Consider the following 13,976-nt stretch of genomic DNA (forward strand, 5'->3'; position numbering starts at 1 on the left):
CTGTTTTGAAATAAAACTTTTCAAAAAAAAAAAAGGGTAAAACAATTTTAATAAAAAAAATGTGTAAAAAAACTGCTTTTGCAAAAAAATAAAAAACTGTTTTTAAAAGTATTTTTGTTATAAACATGTTGAAAATGACTGAAAGAAGATTTTTGTGTAATGATGAAGTACTTAATTGACGAAATGTGAAGATAATTAAATTTGATTATTGACAAAAAGTTGGTAGTTTTGATTATCCAATGGCCAAAATTTGATGAGTTGCTAAGATGTTTCTAAATTTGGTTATTCCAATGTGAACTCTTTTTAAGCAAATATTGCTAACCTTAGAGCATTCACAATGTAATAATCAAAACTAAAAGGTTGTTAAAGTTAGCAATGTTTGCTCAAAAAATTGCTCACATTTTAATAACCAAACTTAGCAACCTCTTAGCAATTCATCAAATTTTGACCTTTGAATAACCAAACTTAACAACTTTTACCAATAACCAAAACTCAATAACCAAACCCAATAACCAAATTCAAAACTAAAAAATTAAAAAACACCTCACATTAGAATCGTCTCATCGAGACGAATAATTTGGTGTGGTCGGGTGCGTGATTGGAACTCGTTTGCAATTGGATATAGATGCATTGCGTATTGTATGGGGTTTTTTTTATAGGGATACAAAAATAACCAATGTGGAGATCAAGTTTGTTAGGTTTGATTATGAACTAAATGGATAATCAAATGCTGACTTGACACATTTTGGTTATCGATTTTGATTATTCCCATTGCGGATGCTCTTAAAAACCTTTTTATTTTGATTATACCACTGTGGATGCTCTAATAGTATGGATTTAAAAAGACTTCAAGACAAATTATTCAGTGGTCTTAGGGTATTAGGTGGCGGTGCCTCGAGATCACCGAATAACAATAAGTCTATGAGTACATACATAAATTCATATACATACGTATTTTGGACCTGTCTCGGGTCCTAAAAAAATGATCCGGGCCACTCATTTTATTCAAAATAGTTTGTTTACGGTCCTTATAAAAAATCAACAAAATCTGATATCGATAAAGACGTTTACAAAATATCCAACTTTGCTTTAGAATTCGGGCTTGGATTCTGTAGCAAAGGTGGATGTTTCGTAAACGCCTTTACCGATATCGGATTGAGTTATTTTTTTTACAGGAACTATAAACAAAACTATTTTGAATAACATGAGTGGCTCGGATCTTTTTTGCAGGACTCGAGACGGGTCCAAAATGCATATGTACGCGATGTGCACACGAGTGTATGTACCTATAGCAGCACTCCATTTTTACTCCCATCTCAAACAGGTCATATAATCCACACAACAATTTTCTCTCTTTTTCATCGACCCGGGGGCTCTGCTGCCCAAAGGGCACAGCAGCTCCTACCCACACCACTAAAACGGGAACGTTTTGGTTAAAAAAAAAATACTTATCATCAATTTGCAATCCTATGGAGCAAAAACGTGATTATGAGAGTCTTAGAGACAAAATTTGATTATGTCTCGTTAGAATAATATGATTGGAATAATAAGATATTCACATCCGTTCAAACGGCTAAAAATTAGAGCACTTAAATTTTTTAACCATATTTTTTAATATATAAACGGTCTAAAAAATTAAGTGCTCAAGTTTTTACTCTGTTTGAATTGGTGCAAAGATCTTGTTATTCTTATCATATTATTCTAAAAGGTCGTAATTTATTTTTATCTCTAGGGCTTTTATATTAAGTATATGTTCTTTATTTAGGACCCTATGGAGCAGAAATGTGATTATGAGAGCTCTATAAACAAAAATTAATTATAACCCTTTAGAATACTATGATAAGAATAACAAAATTTTTGTACTGATTTAAACGGGGTAAAATTTTGAGTATTTAATTCTTTGAGACCATTTATATATTAAAAAATATAGTCAAAAAATTAAGTAATTCAATTTTTAATCCGTTTGAATTGGTGTGAAAATCTTATTATTCTGAAGAGACATAGTCAAATTTTATCTTTAAAATTCTCATAATCACGTTTCTGCTCCATAAAATTATAAATCGATATTAAGTATTTTTTTTAAACCAAAACGGCAACGTTTTGGTGGTGTAGATAGGGACTGCTGTGCCCTTGGCAGCAGAGCCCCCCGAGTCCCTTTTTCATTGGCCAAAGATATCCGGTTTGACTTTCCTCGACAGCCACGTAGGTTCTAGACACAAAGGTTAGACTCACGCCCATATTTTTTTTACTACATCAATCACCAAAATTCGAGGGTCTAAAACCCTTTCCCCTCTCTCTCTCTCTCTCTCTCTCTAATCCATCTCAAATTTCCCTCTTGTTTTCTCGTCAAAATTCTCCAAAACCACTGCTTATCTGCAAATTCCCTCAACCCAATCACGTACACGTGCTCAATTGCGGATATGAGCATCACCGACGAGAAACCCTAGTTTTCCGGAAAACCCTAATCTGGGTTTTCCCACTCTGATTTCGCTTGCAATTCCGTAAACCCAGCTTCAATTTCCGGACTAATTACTGTTCTAGTCTACATATAGACGCATTTTGAGGAGTGGGGTAGAGGAGAGAGAATGGAGGGGACACCGCACCCGATACCGAGGACAGTAGAGGAGGTGTTCAGCGACTTCAAAGCCAGAAGGGCTGGCTTAATCAAGGCTCTTACAAATGGTTCGTGTTTCCTTCTTATACATGCATACGCACATAGTATATAGAGCCGCCCTGAGCTAAAGCTCGGCGCTTTAGGCCACCAAAAATTTACAAATGTTAGGGCCCTCTTTGGTACTTCTCCTTGTACTAGTCCGACAAAAAAGGGGTCATCTTGCAGGTTCTGCGTGTATGTATCGCATAGGCTGCCTTGAAAGCCTTTGTTTTGGAGAATTTTTGTTTTGTCTTTGTCCGAGTTTTGAGTCCAATTGTTAACTTTTCCAATTGTGGAAAGATTAGGAACGAAATTTTATGAACCTAACTGACATACGATTTGCAGTTTTTTTGAATATTTTTCGGGGCTTGCTAAAATTTTGGTTCGTAAATTTCATTTTTTCCGCTTGAAGGACCCAGTAGAAATAAAGGTTTTTTTTTTTTATCCAGAACTGAAAATAAGTTGAGTGGAACCGATAAGATTTTTTACAAAATCGTATGTTTTTTTTGGCATGACTCTCTCTCTCTCTCTCGTGGGCCCACTTTTTGTTTTTGTTGTTTTTTGAGTTTTCCAGTCCTCCAGTAAAAAATTATGGATCAAATTGGAAAAACAGTTTACTTTTTTCCTTTTTAAGTTTTCCAGTCATCAAGTAACATGTTTTATTGATCAAATTAGAAATAGAAGCTAAATAAATAAATAAATAAAACGAAGTTTATTTTTCTCTTTTTTTCCCCAATTTTTACCGAAATATGTTCCGTAGTTTTTGTTTCTTCAATTCCCTTACGAACTCGAAAAATACTTCTTCTTTTTTTTACTATAAACTGAAAATAATTTCACTTGAGACAAAATGTCTTGAAAAATAGCCCTCTTTCCCTTGTCATTCGTTTTTTTTTTTACTCCCCCGTGTGATTAATTGGTTTCACTGTTTGTGATATGCAGAAGTTGAGAAGTTTTACCAGCAGTGCGATCCTGGTGAGTCCCCGTTGTTTTTTCCCTGTTTCCAATCTTATTCTGCAGGAATTAGATCTTATAGCCACTGTTGACTAGTAATTGTGGATTTTGTTGTTAATTTGAGTGATATTTAATGTCTTCATCTAATGATTATGACGCTTTGTAGGCTGAAAGTGTTAAATTGCGCGTCCATAGGGTTCGCTCCCATTCTCTTCCTGTGTGTCACCTGCTGTCAGCCAGACACATTTGCTTTAAGTCAACCTTGTGCGTCTGCATGGTTCTAGGAGTTTTTGTATTTCGCAGTATTTTGAGTATTTTTTTGCATGTCGCATATAGGGCTGAAAAACTTGTCAATACTATGGGAACTAATCAGTCTCTTCCTAGAAACTGGACTTAATAAGAAGTTTCTAAACTTATTTTCCAATTTATATGATGGCAAATCGATACCTTGTTGGAGAGGTCATTGATTCGTTGCTAGGAGTGGCTTAATGGTTAAGTTTGGTTTATCCTGTCATAGGTAAGGAGAGTAACTGATTGTGTTTTTGAACTTTGATTTGTTTTCTAAATACACACTTTTACTCTCACTATCTAATGACTAACTTTTCCTCGCTCATTCCGTAAGAACACATGTTTGCTGTTATTATTGAACTTGTCGGTTCTATGATGTGGTGGTTGTATAATGGGTTTGTGTGAACAAATGGTCCTTGACAAAGCTCAATGGAGGAAAATGATTTATATAGCCGACCCCAAGTGATTGAGACATAAGGCTCAGTTTGGTTTGGTTCTGTGATGTGGTTGGCTGCAACAGGCATGGCCTGTTATTAAAAGATTTTATTGGAATTGTTAATAAATTATCTTCTTGTAGTTTTTGGGCATCTGGGCACATGTTGCAACTCTTACATAGCATGCATGGCCATTGACACTAGGTTGGGCTAGTGCTAATCATTAACCAGAGAGGTGAATGTTCATATTGGAAGAGTGATGACTTATGCATTTTGATGCTTAGTATTATTTCTTGATTTTCATATAGTATATGGGAAGATATGAATTGACTGATGAATTACTAGTTGATCAGTGGTGTACCTGTCCATACTATGCAATTCTGTACTACGTGCATTACAGTTTGTAAGCTTTTCAGTTCCTGGGCTTATGATTGGAAGTTATGCTCCTTTGGCTGGTTAAACACTGAATTATGTAACAATGCTTGTGACAAGTTTTAGCTGAGGGAAAACCAGGGTATGTGTAAGATCACCAGTTTTTGAAATTTTATGTTCTTCCTCCCAATGCTCTTTCCTCAATAATTTCGTTTTTTTATCCCCTGAAGCAGTGCAAGTCAATGTTCTGGACCTCTTGTTGTTTAAGTGAACGGTTTATTTACGAAATCTGATCGTAGATCTTCATTGTTTTACCTGCTGCTATTTGTTTTCTGTTAGTTATCTTACACCACTTATGGTTGAGTTGCAACACGTTTCAGAATTGACTCCAGAAAAGTGATCTCAATAACTATGGTGCTAGAAGAATTAAGGTTGACTTCAATCTTAGTTATTTAGTGGAGTTTTGTTGATATTCATGTTACAAATTACTTCTCTCTTGAAATATTGAAAGAAGGCCATCCTTGTTGGGAGCGTGGGATTTCTTTAAAGGAAACTTAAAGCAGCAAGTGTGTCCATTTTTTTTTCAATTTTCAACTGCTGTAGTTGCTGGTGATGCGTTACATAAGTCATAATATATTTGTCATTATGTTGGAAAGAGTGCGAATTCGGAAATTTAGGGATGCATTCGATTGATTTTTCTTATTCATGTATATTTCTTGCAGAAAAGGAGAATTTGTGTTTGTATGGACTTCCAAATGAGACATGGGAAGTCAACCTGCCTGTTGAGGAGGTGCCTCCTGAGCTTCCTGAGCCAGCGTTGGGTATAAACTTTGCTAGGGATGGAATGCAAGAGAAGGACTGGTTATCACTCGTTGCAGTTCACAGTGATTCATGGTTGCTTTCTGTTGCATTCTATTTTGGTGCACGTTTCGGGTTTGGCAAGAGTGAAAGGTAATACCTTTACTGGAAGTTAACAGGATATTCTAGAAAGTATGTCTCTTGTTGTCTATTGTCTTTTTTGTGACCATAGTATTAGTATGTTTGAATGTAATTGTTACCTTCACAGGAAGTATTAATGGAGAAAAAGACATTTTTATTAGAAGTATATGCAGAAAGAACAAATTACTGCAAATGGCATGAAGCAAACCATTACACCTTGACTCTTTCTGTTTTGCGTGTTTGTGTTGTTTTCCAATTTCCATTGTTGCATTGTTTGTTTCCAGACATTCTCCCTTGATTATAGCTCTAATGTAGCACCTTCTGTAAGTGTAATCTTAAATTGAACAAGGCTCTTTTTGTGACTTTCTTTGTACCGATTCCATCCGGTGCCAAAATCACATGCATCTGTAACTGTCTTAATCAATTTGGACAGCAGTGTATGTTGTAGTTGCTTTGATGGTCACACTGTTTTCCTTTATTTTTATATTTGTATGTGTGTGTTGGTGTGGCTCTCTATTCTAGTTATCAACTCCATTCAATCTTATTTGCTTCCTGATAAGAACTGCCTTCTACGAACTCTGTTTCAATTTTCTTTCCACTTGCATGCTCTATGTATATTTACCTTGCATATATTATCATTGAGAATTACTATCTCTTTACCTCGTATAACCTCATAAACTGTTGATTATGCAGTTAAGTAATACTTACGACATGGTGCATCAATACATGGCTGATACCAAGTACTAAGCACTGGTGAATTCTGTGAAACAAAGTCAGTTGTGATCATAATTTTATTTCACAAGATCAACCTTTACCTATTTTAGACAACTGTTTGTAATTATTTGGTGTTTCTACTTGTAAAAATAGTTGGCAAAGTGCTACTCTCAGTTTACCACGCAGTAAACAATTATTATGTCTTATTAGTGTACAGGATGTAATGGTTTTGCATTGTCAGAATTTCTGGAACATCTGCTTCCCATAATTGCATACACAATGTAAAACACTGCCCTCACTCTTTAGTATTTCACTAGGTTTCTGCTTCTTTGTTTATGAATGTGAAAATTTGAAAACGTTTATTGCAGGAAGATTTTTGCTTAAAGGTCTGACATTTAGATGTTTTATACATTTTACTATTTTTCAGGTGGTTGAAGTCATAGCTTAGAATTGAATTTTTTGTCCGGTTCCAGTTTCTTTCCATATCTTCTTTGACTCTCGGATTGTGGATGGACTGCCCTCCCTCATTAGCATTCCCTTTAGAAATTGCGATAAATTAGCCATGTTTCTGTCTCTTTGTTTATGACAAGAAAATTTGAAAGCATTTGAAGTCATAGCTTAGAATTGAATTTTTCAGGGTTCCAATTTCTTTCCATATCTTCTTTGACTCTTGAGATTGTAAGTAGCCTGCTTTGCTGGGGAGATTTTCTCCTTGAGGGTGTATATCGGTTTTATCACATATTCTGATGAGATAATTTTTTAGGCTCTCTCTCTCTTTTTCTTTTTCTCTCTCTTTTTGTGTGTGTGCGCACAATGCACCATTCTGTGATGTCTCTGCCCTTGTAGATTTTTAGTCCCTCTATACAGGAGAAAAGATACAAAGTTGCTGTAGGTCCAGTTGTTCCTAGAATTGGCACTGGATTCTGACGTTGTGTGGAAAACCTTTTGTCTTGTTTTTGTTTATGGGTGGATATTAACATACTTTGTTCTTTGCTGTTATATGCATTTTGGCTTCATGTACTTTCTCTTGTACAGGGGTCGATCCCTCTTATAATTGTTGGTAAGAAAAGATCCAAAATTTCATTCCTTCCGATTGCACCTTCAACAGCCACATTTTTTGTTTTCCACTCGGTTCATCTGTCTTATGGAGTCTTCCTCTCCTGTTTTGAAGATCACATGGCTGTAAATGTTGACTAACTAATACAAAGTTTGAGCACAAAAACCACCAATGTTTGAGGAACCTATGAGCATATCAATGGCGTGCGCTTCATGCATATTATTAGCAAATGTTGCTTGTGTGCAAATTCTTTCTTTTCTGTTTGCTGTACTTCCATTTCTTCCGCTTTTCTTCTGGGCAGTGACACAGTTCAGTTTTAGGGGCAGGTTTGTGATTGCACAGGTAGCAAGACTTATATTTTGACCCCCGACTCTCCTGTGAGTAGAACTTCGTAGGAGGTTAGGGCTTCTGGATTTTTGTCCCAAAAAGGAAAAAAACATGGTCTGGATTTCAAGTAATTCCCTGTTTTAAAAGTTTAATAGGTTGAAGGTTTTCTGGTCGTAAACACGGTTATCAGTCTGGCGTGACAGCCTGATATATCAACATAGCATATGAGTTGGTGAATAAGCAATTAGGGAGAAAACTTATTCACCTATAAGTTTCCTCATTTTTTTAGTCAATTGTTGCATCAACATTTTTACAATAGGAAGCAGTAACTTGTTTTAAGAAGTCATGCAACTTGAAGTGTGCATAACATAGTTGTCATGATGCTTTTGTGTTTTCTTGATTGTGGTATGCCCACATAGATTAATTTGCTGCCAAAATAAAAGAAGGAAAGGATTTGTGTGAAACTCGTTCCAATATTATTTCCACTCAAGCTAGTAAAAGAAAGCTTTGTTGAGCTGGTATGATACTTGCGAGAAAGCCTTCATTTGCTCTTTCTGACACAAGTGTGGATTTGTTAGTAGGAAACTGTAGGAATGCATGCCATTTGCCAGTGAACTCAAAATTTATACATGAACTTGTGAATTGTGTTCTGCCCTCCCTTGCGTCCCCATTTCGTTAGGAGTTAAAGCACACGGACATGCAATGGCAAATCTTATTAATTAGCAATCTTGATTTTATGTTCTTTTTCTTCCCTTGAAGTGCTGTGGAGGTGCTTTGTTCTTGCAAATTGTGGTAACTTTTGTTTTGATATGAACTAGTGTTCTGAGGGCTGTAATTTGAAATTTAGAGAACAGATGGACCTGTGGAGTGGAATTTGACTAGTATATCCCTCTGGTAACACCATCCGAAATGAGATGCTTCTAGTTTTTAAGGCTGACCTTGTAACCTCATCGTGGGCAGTTCCCCAACTATCCAGACTTGCTCTTTTCCTGGCATAGTTTGTCTTTCTTTAACTCAGGTTGTTTTAGGATGTTTTGCCTTTTGTTTTTCAAGTAAATTGGATTGCTGTCTGCATGACTGTTCATTTTTTTCTCCTATTTGAAGGTCTTGAGCTTATTTTCCTCTGATGTGGCTATGTGGGTGAACATACTGCCATCAACCCATCACCTGTACCATTTAATCACGTATATTCCGGGCAAATACCAATCTGAAGTTGCAGATTTAAATGCTAATTCACCCGTAATGATAACCGAACTTGGCTCGATAAATGTCGCCGTTGTCTCAAATAAAACAGGAAGAAGGCTTTTTTTGCATATAGAGTTGATTCTGATCTCTTTGGAATTGGCATTTTCAGGAAGAGGCTTTTCCAGATGATAAATGATCTCCCAACTATATTTGAAGTTGTGACAGGAAATGTTAAGCAACCGAAAGACCAATCCGGTCCCCCCAACACCACCACCAAAAGCAAATCAAGTGGGAAGACGGTAAATTGGCCTTTTTACCTAACAGGTGTTCCTTTTCTGCATATTTTCGACTTCATTTTGTGATAAATCATATTCTCTTCTCTCTTTTTTCTTTGCTGCTTACATAAAGCAGTCTCGGCCTGAGCCCCAGCCCAAGGCAGTGAAGATTTCCCCTGCACCTCCCAAAGAAGAGGATGACAACGGGGAGGAGGAGGAGGAGGAGGAAGAAGAAGAAGAAGAAGAAGAAGCAGAAGCAGAAGAACAGGGAGCCACACTCTGTGGCGCTTGTGGAGATAACTATGCAAACGATGAATTTTGGATCTGCTGCGACATCTGCGAGAGATGGTTCCATGGAAAATGTGTGAAGATTACGCCTGCAAAAGCGGAGCATATCAAGCAGTACAAGTGCCCAAGCTGTAGTAGCAAGAGGGCTAGGGTTTGAAAATCTAGGTTCTGAAGCTGGAGAATGAAACATTAATCAAAACTGAAGGACGGTGTTTAGAACTTTTTCTCTGTTGTACTATTGTAATGTGAAACAAGGCAAGGTAATGAACCATCTTTAGAAGTTACTGAACTTAGAATACCTGTTGATGGGATTTGATTTGTGCTATGAAATTTATGTGACCTGTGTCTAGGGACTATGGTTTTCTTTGTGAATTATGCTTTAGCAGTTGCTGGCAAGAAATTTTTAGAGGTTGTTGCACTTCTTTCAGAGTTTGATTGTGCTTGCATTTGTTTTCTGATGGTTTGCTTGGGGCCTTGGGATATAACAGTTTTGTGCCACACTCTGTTTGGTTGTCAAGAAAAGCAAGGGAAAGGGCTTGCAAAATGAAAGTAAGTTCTTATATTTGAATTGTGTCACTATACAACAGTTTAGCCATATAGCAGAAATTGAAAGGTCAAAAACTAACACCGCTAACCTCACCAGTAGTCATTACAAGAACACTGTCCTTTGCTAAAACTATGAAATCTGTTATTGTCCCTAATAATAATCTCTCTCCCCTCCAATTTTGAAATCATCTTTATAGCCATGTGGCAATCCCAACAAATTCTCAGATTCTTCACTACCCTGATCACTGACCATGCTTCACTAACAAGTAGAGCAAAAGCAATAGCCAATTTCTCACTATGAGTCCCCACCATCTCTTCCTTTTCTTCCTCCTCAACATCTCTCAACACACAGCTCTTATCAGCTTTATATCCAGCAGCCCTCATCTTCTTCCTCAATTCCGTAAGTAACTGATAAATATCACTAGATCTTTCGTGTGACCGGTCACCAACTATAAACTTGTGCATCTTGCCACCATATTCCATCCAACTCCATCCGGTTGTCTTTTTCACTCCCCCTTCTCTCATTGCTTTTCTCACCCTCTCAACATCTTCCCACCTCCCTTTAGAAGCATACATGTTTGAAAGTAAAACATAGTTCCCAGAATTTTGCGGTTCTAGCTCAAAAAGTTTGTTTGCAGCAAGCTCGCCAAGGTCAGTCCTTTTGTGGATCTTGCTAGCATTTAAAAGAGATCCATACACCCCTGCATGGGGGTTCATTGGCATTCTTTCGATTAATTCCTTTGCTTCATCCAACTTACCCATGCGGCCTAACAAATCAACCATGCACGCATAGTGATCTACTTCTGGATCTTCAATTGAATCAAACATTTCACGACCTTCTTCTAATAAGCCACTGTGGCTGCATGCTGTTAAGACACCAATATTGGTTACACGATCCGGTTCAATGCCTTCCTCTTTCATCTTCAACATTAGTTCCAGAGCTTCAGAACCATTACCATGGGCTGCAAACCCCGTGATCAAAGTGTTGTAGGAAACCACATCTCTTGTTGCCATTTCTTCGAAAACCTTTCTGGCATCTTTCATGCTCCCACATTTGGAGTACATGAAAATCAGTGAATTATACCCCGAAATGCTCAACTTTATTTGGTTTTGGGTGATGAAATTCACCACCCAATTGCCTAATTCTAAAGCTCCAAGATGTCCACATGCTGAGATAACACTAACCATAGTAACCTCATCAGGGTTTGATTCCTTAGATGTGGCCATTTCTTGGAAGAGTTCAATTGCCCTAGCTGATTGCCCATTTTGAGCATAACCAGCAATCATTGAGTTCCATGACACAACATCCTTCTCAGACATTCTCTCAAACAGCTCTTTAGCTGAAATCAGGTCACCAACACGTGTATAACCCGAAATCATCGTGTTCCACACGACAGAATTTTTATGCTCACCCAACTCATCGAAAATCTTTCTAGCAGTCTCAAGGCTTCCACATTTTGCATGCATATCAATCAGTGCCGTCTTGACAAAGTAATTCAGATGGACGCGCTTCTCATCCATCATTTTGACAAGTGATTCTGCAAGACAAGGATCACCCCGCGATGAACATGAAGAAATAACCAAGACTAATGTTGTCTCATTTGGTTGAAACCCTGAATTTGCCATCTCAGTGAATAGTCGTATAGCCTCTTTGGGAAACCCATTTTGAACATAACCAGAGATCATTGCATTCCACGAGACAATGCTTTTCTCAGGCATCTCGTCAAAAACCCTCCTTGCGCTCTTCAAATCCCTCATCTTCGAAAACCCAGTGACCATCGCAGTCCAAGAAATAACATTCCTCTCAGGCATCAAATCAAACAATTCACATGCTTCAAATCCACACCCCCAACTCCAATAACCCGAAATCATGGAGTTCCAATCCACCACCGTCTTCTCACACATTTCATCGAACAGCTTACGTGCAACCTCAACCGGACCATTCTTCACATACACCCCCATCATCGCGTTGCGTACATAAACATCACAACCATAACCCAATTTCAGCACATGAGCATGTAGCTCAACCGCGGCCTTACCCACCGATTTCATCAACATGGGGTATGCAAAAACATCAGGCCTCACCCCACAATTTTGCATTTGACAAAAAAGAGTGATCACATCACTGTGGGCACCCGTTTGGGCGTAAAATCTGAGCATGTTTGTGAAGACAAGGGCATTAGGATTTGGTGCAGAGTCGAAAATGAGGCGGGTATAGGGCGGTGGCGCATGGAGGCGCGTGCAGTGGGCAATGAGATAGGCGGCCCAGTAATTGTAGTGGTGGAGGTTGTGGCGAATGGTTTGTGCATGGAGTTGTTTTAGATGATTTAGAGTGCTTAGCTTTAGTGCAGTGGTGCATGGATGTGACATGGGAATGGGGATGTGGGAATTTGGACATGAAATCTTTGTGAGAATAATCTTATTTGCAAACTTTTCCGTGAATAAGGTTTTGCTGGGTCATCTTTCATACAATTTCCAGACTATACTATCTTTTTATGATTTTGTAGATTATGATTTCATCGTTATACGTATCGCAGTAACAATTGGCCAATGACAGCTCACCTCAATGCTTTCTTGATCACTTCACCCCCTCAATACTTATCTCAATATTACATCTTCGCTGCAAACTACAGTACAAGGCATTGTGAAGATTTTTATTAGTTTCCAAATTTAAAGAGTGGCAATCTCTCTCTCTGGGTAAAACAAAGTGCAAAAATTGAAATCAAGAGTTTACATCACGAGGGTATTTAACCCGATTTAAATCCAAGTCTAGCGAAGTAAAAAAATAAAATAAAATGAAGGGAGATAACATTTATTAACAATAGTATATCCTAAAACAAAGGTATTCTCATTGCAAGAATTTTAAGTCTGTGCTAATATTTGGCAAGAATGTGTGCATATTAAATTAAATTAATTATTCAAAATAACTGTGGATTGTCAAATGATTTTTAGCCCTACTTTAATATTTGAGGAGATTGAGAGCATTAACTTAATATAATTACTATTGCGTGCGTTATTCGTGTCTAAATAAAATACTACTTTCCTAAAGCTTAGTGTCAAAAACATTTGTTCAGCTAAATAATCCACCCTAATACAACAATTATCTATAAATCTTTTCTAACGATATATTCTTTCCCTTAACAAGTTCTTTACAGCAACCTTAAATTCGTTCGGATTAGTCCATTGATCGATCAATTAAACCTCAATTATTTTCTAGGTACGTACAGAGTAAAGACTTATGGATTGTTCAGCTAAATAATCCACCCTAATAATTTTTTGTCCTTATTAAAAAAAAATTGCATTTGTTCGTTTTTCGTCAATTTTTTGAAAATTATTGCTTCGTCATGACGAAAGGAATCTAAAAAGTAAAAATTTATGATCAAAATCCGTTTTTTTAATAAAGACGAAAAAATTGTTTTATTGGCGTCTTTATTCAAAAAAATTGAGTTTCGGTTATAATTTTTACTACTTTTTAAAATTCTTTCATCATGACGAAGCAATAATCCTCAAAAAATTGACAAAAAACTAACAAATGCGATTTATTTTTTGAATAAGTACCAAAAATAATCCAAGAGTAGATTATTTAGCCGAATAGATAACTCAAACATCAATCCAAATCTCACTTCAATAACTGGAGATAATGTCCGGTGGTTCATGGACCAAACCTCGATTATTTCCTGTTGCCTGTTGAATAAATTTTGCTGCTGTTTTAAAGTGGATGAGAGATTGAGAATAAAGTGTGGAAGTGATCAAATCAAACTATGAATTAAGCTGTCAAAAAACAAATGGATATGTACAATCCAAACATGTCCTCATCGTTTGTATAACTCCAATTAATGAACATGCATTAACTTGAAAAAGAATGAAATAATTATGTGACTTCTTCTCACACCAGAACTCCATGTTAGAACTTGTGACTCGTATGTTAATATGAAGAGATACTAAGA

At 36.9% G+C, this 13,976-nt stretch overlaps 2 protein-coding genes across 3 annotated transcripts; one reads left to right on the plus strand and one right to left on the minus strand.

Annotated features, from left to right (window-relative positions):
* The first annotated feature begins 2,241 nt into the window (after nucleotides 1-2,241).
* Nucleotides 2,242-9,901, plus strand: LOC131306336 (PHD finger protein ALFIN-LIKE 6). 2 transcript variants are annotated; one of them, XM_058332509.1, is made up of 5 exons: nucleotides 2,242-2,682; nucleotides 3,593-3,625; nucleotides 5,421-5,649; nucleotides 9,090-9,219; nucleotides 9,329-9,901. In XM_058332509.1, exons 1-5 carry the CDS (start codon nucleotides 2,586-2,588, stop codon nucleotides 9,638-9,640), a joined length of 801 nt encoding a protein of 266 aa, XP_058188492.1. In that variant the 5' UTR covers nucleotides 2,242-2,585; the 3' UTR covers nucleotides 9,641-9,901. The 2 variants fall into 2 exon arrangements, with proteins under 2 accessions (XP_058188492.1, XP_058188493.1); XM_058332510.1 differs by having other exon boundaries at nucleotides 2,244-2,682; nucleotides 9,332-9,901.
* A 144-nt stretch (nucleotides 9,902-10,045) lies between these two features.
* On the minus strand, nucleotides 10,046-12,716 carry LOC131306337 (pentatricopeptide repeat-containing protein At1g14470). The gene has a single exon (XM_058332511.1). It carries the CDS (start codon nucleotides 12,397-12,399, stop codon nucleotides 10,120-10,122), a length of 2,280 nt encoding a protein of 759 aa, XP_058188494.1. The 5' UTR covers nucleotides 12,400-12,716; the 3' UTR covers nucleotides 10,046-10,119.
* Between the last annotated feature and the right edge of the window lie 1,260 nt (nucleotides 12,717-13,976).

The sequence above is a fragment of the Rhododendron vialii genome, chromosome 11a (genome assembly GCF_030253575.1).
Source record: "Rhododendron vialii isolate Sample 1 chromosome 11a, ASM3025357v1".
NCBI classification, from domain to species: Eukaryota; Viridiplantae; Streptophyta; class Magnoliopsida; order Ericales; family Ericaceae; genus Rhododendron; species Rhododendron vialii.

What these genes read in the sequence shown, in the direction of transcription:
- LOC131306337 (XM_058332511.1), bottom strand. Translation starts at nt 12,399, where the DNA reads ATGTCACATCCATGCACCACTGCACTAAAGCTAAGCACTCTAAATCAT.
- LOC131306336 (XM_058332509.1), top strand. Translation starts at nt 2,586, where the DNA reads ATGGAGGGGACACCGCACCCGATACCGAGGACAGTAGAGGAGGTGTTC. An exon ending in TTACCAGCAGTGCGATCCTG is followed by an intron (nt 3,626 to 5,420) that starts GTGAGTCCCCGT and finishes TATTTCTTGCAG; the next exon opens with AAAAGGAGAATTTGTGTTTG. An exon ending in GGGTTTGGCAAGAGTGAAAG is followed by an intron (nt 5,650 to 9,089) that starts GTAATACCTTTA and finishes TGGCATTTTCAG; the next exon opens with GAAGAGGCTTTTCCAGATGA.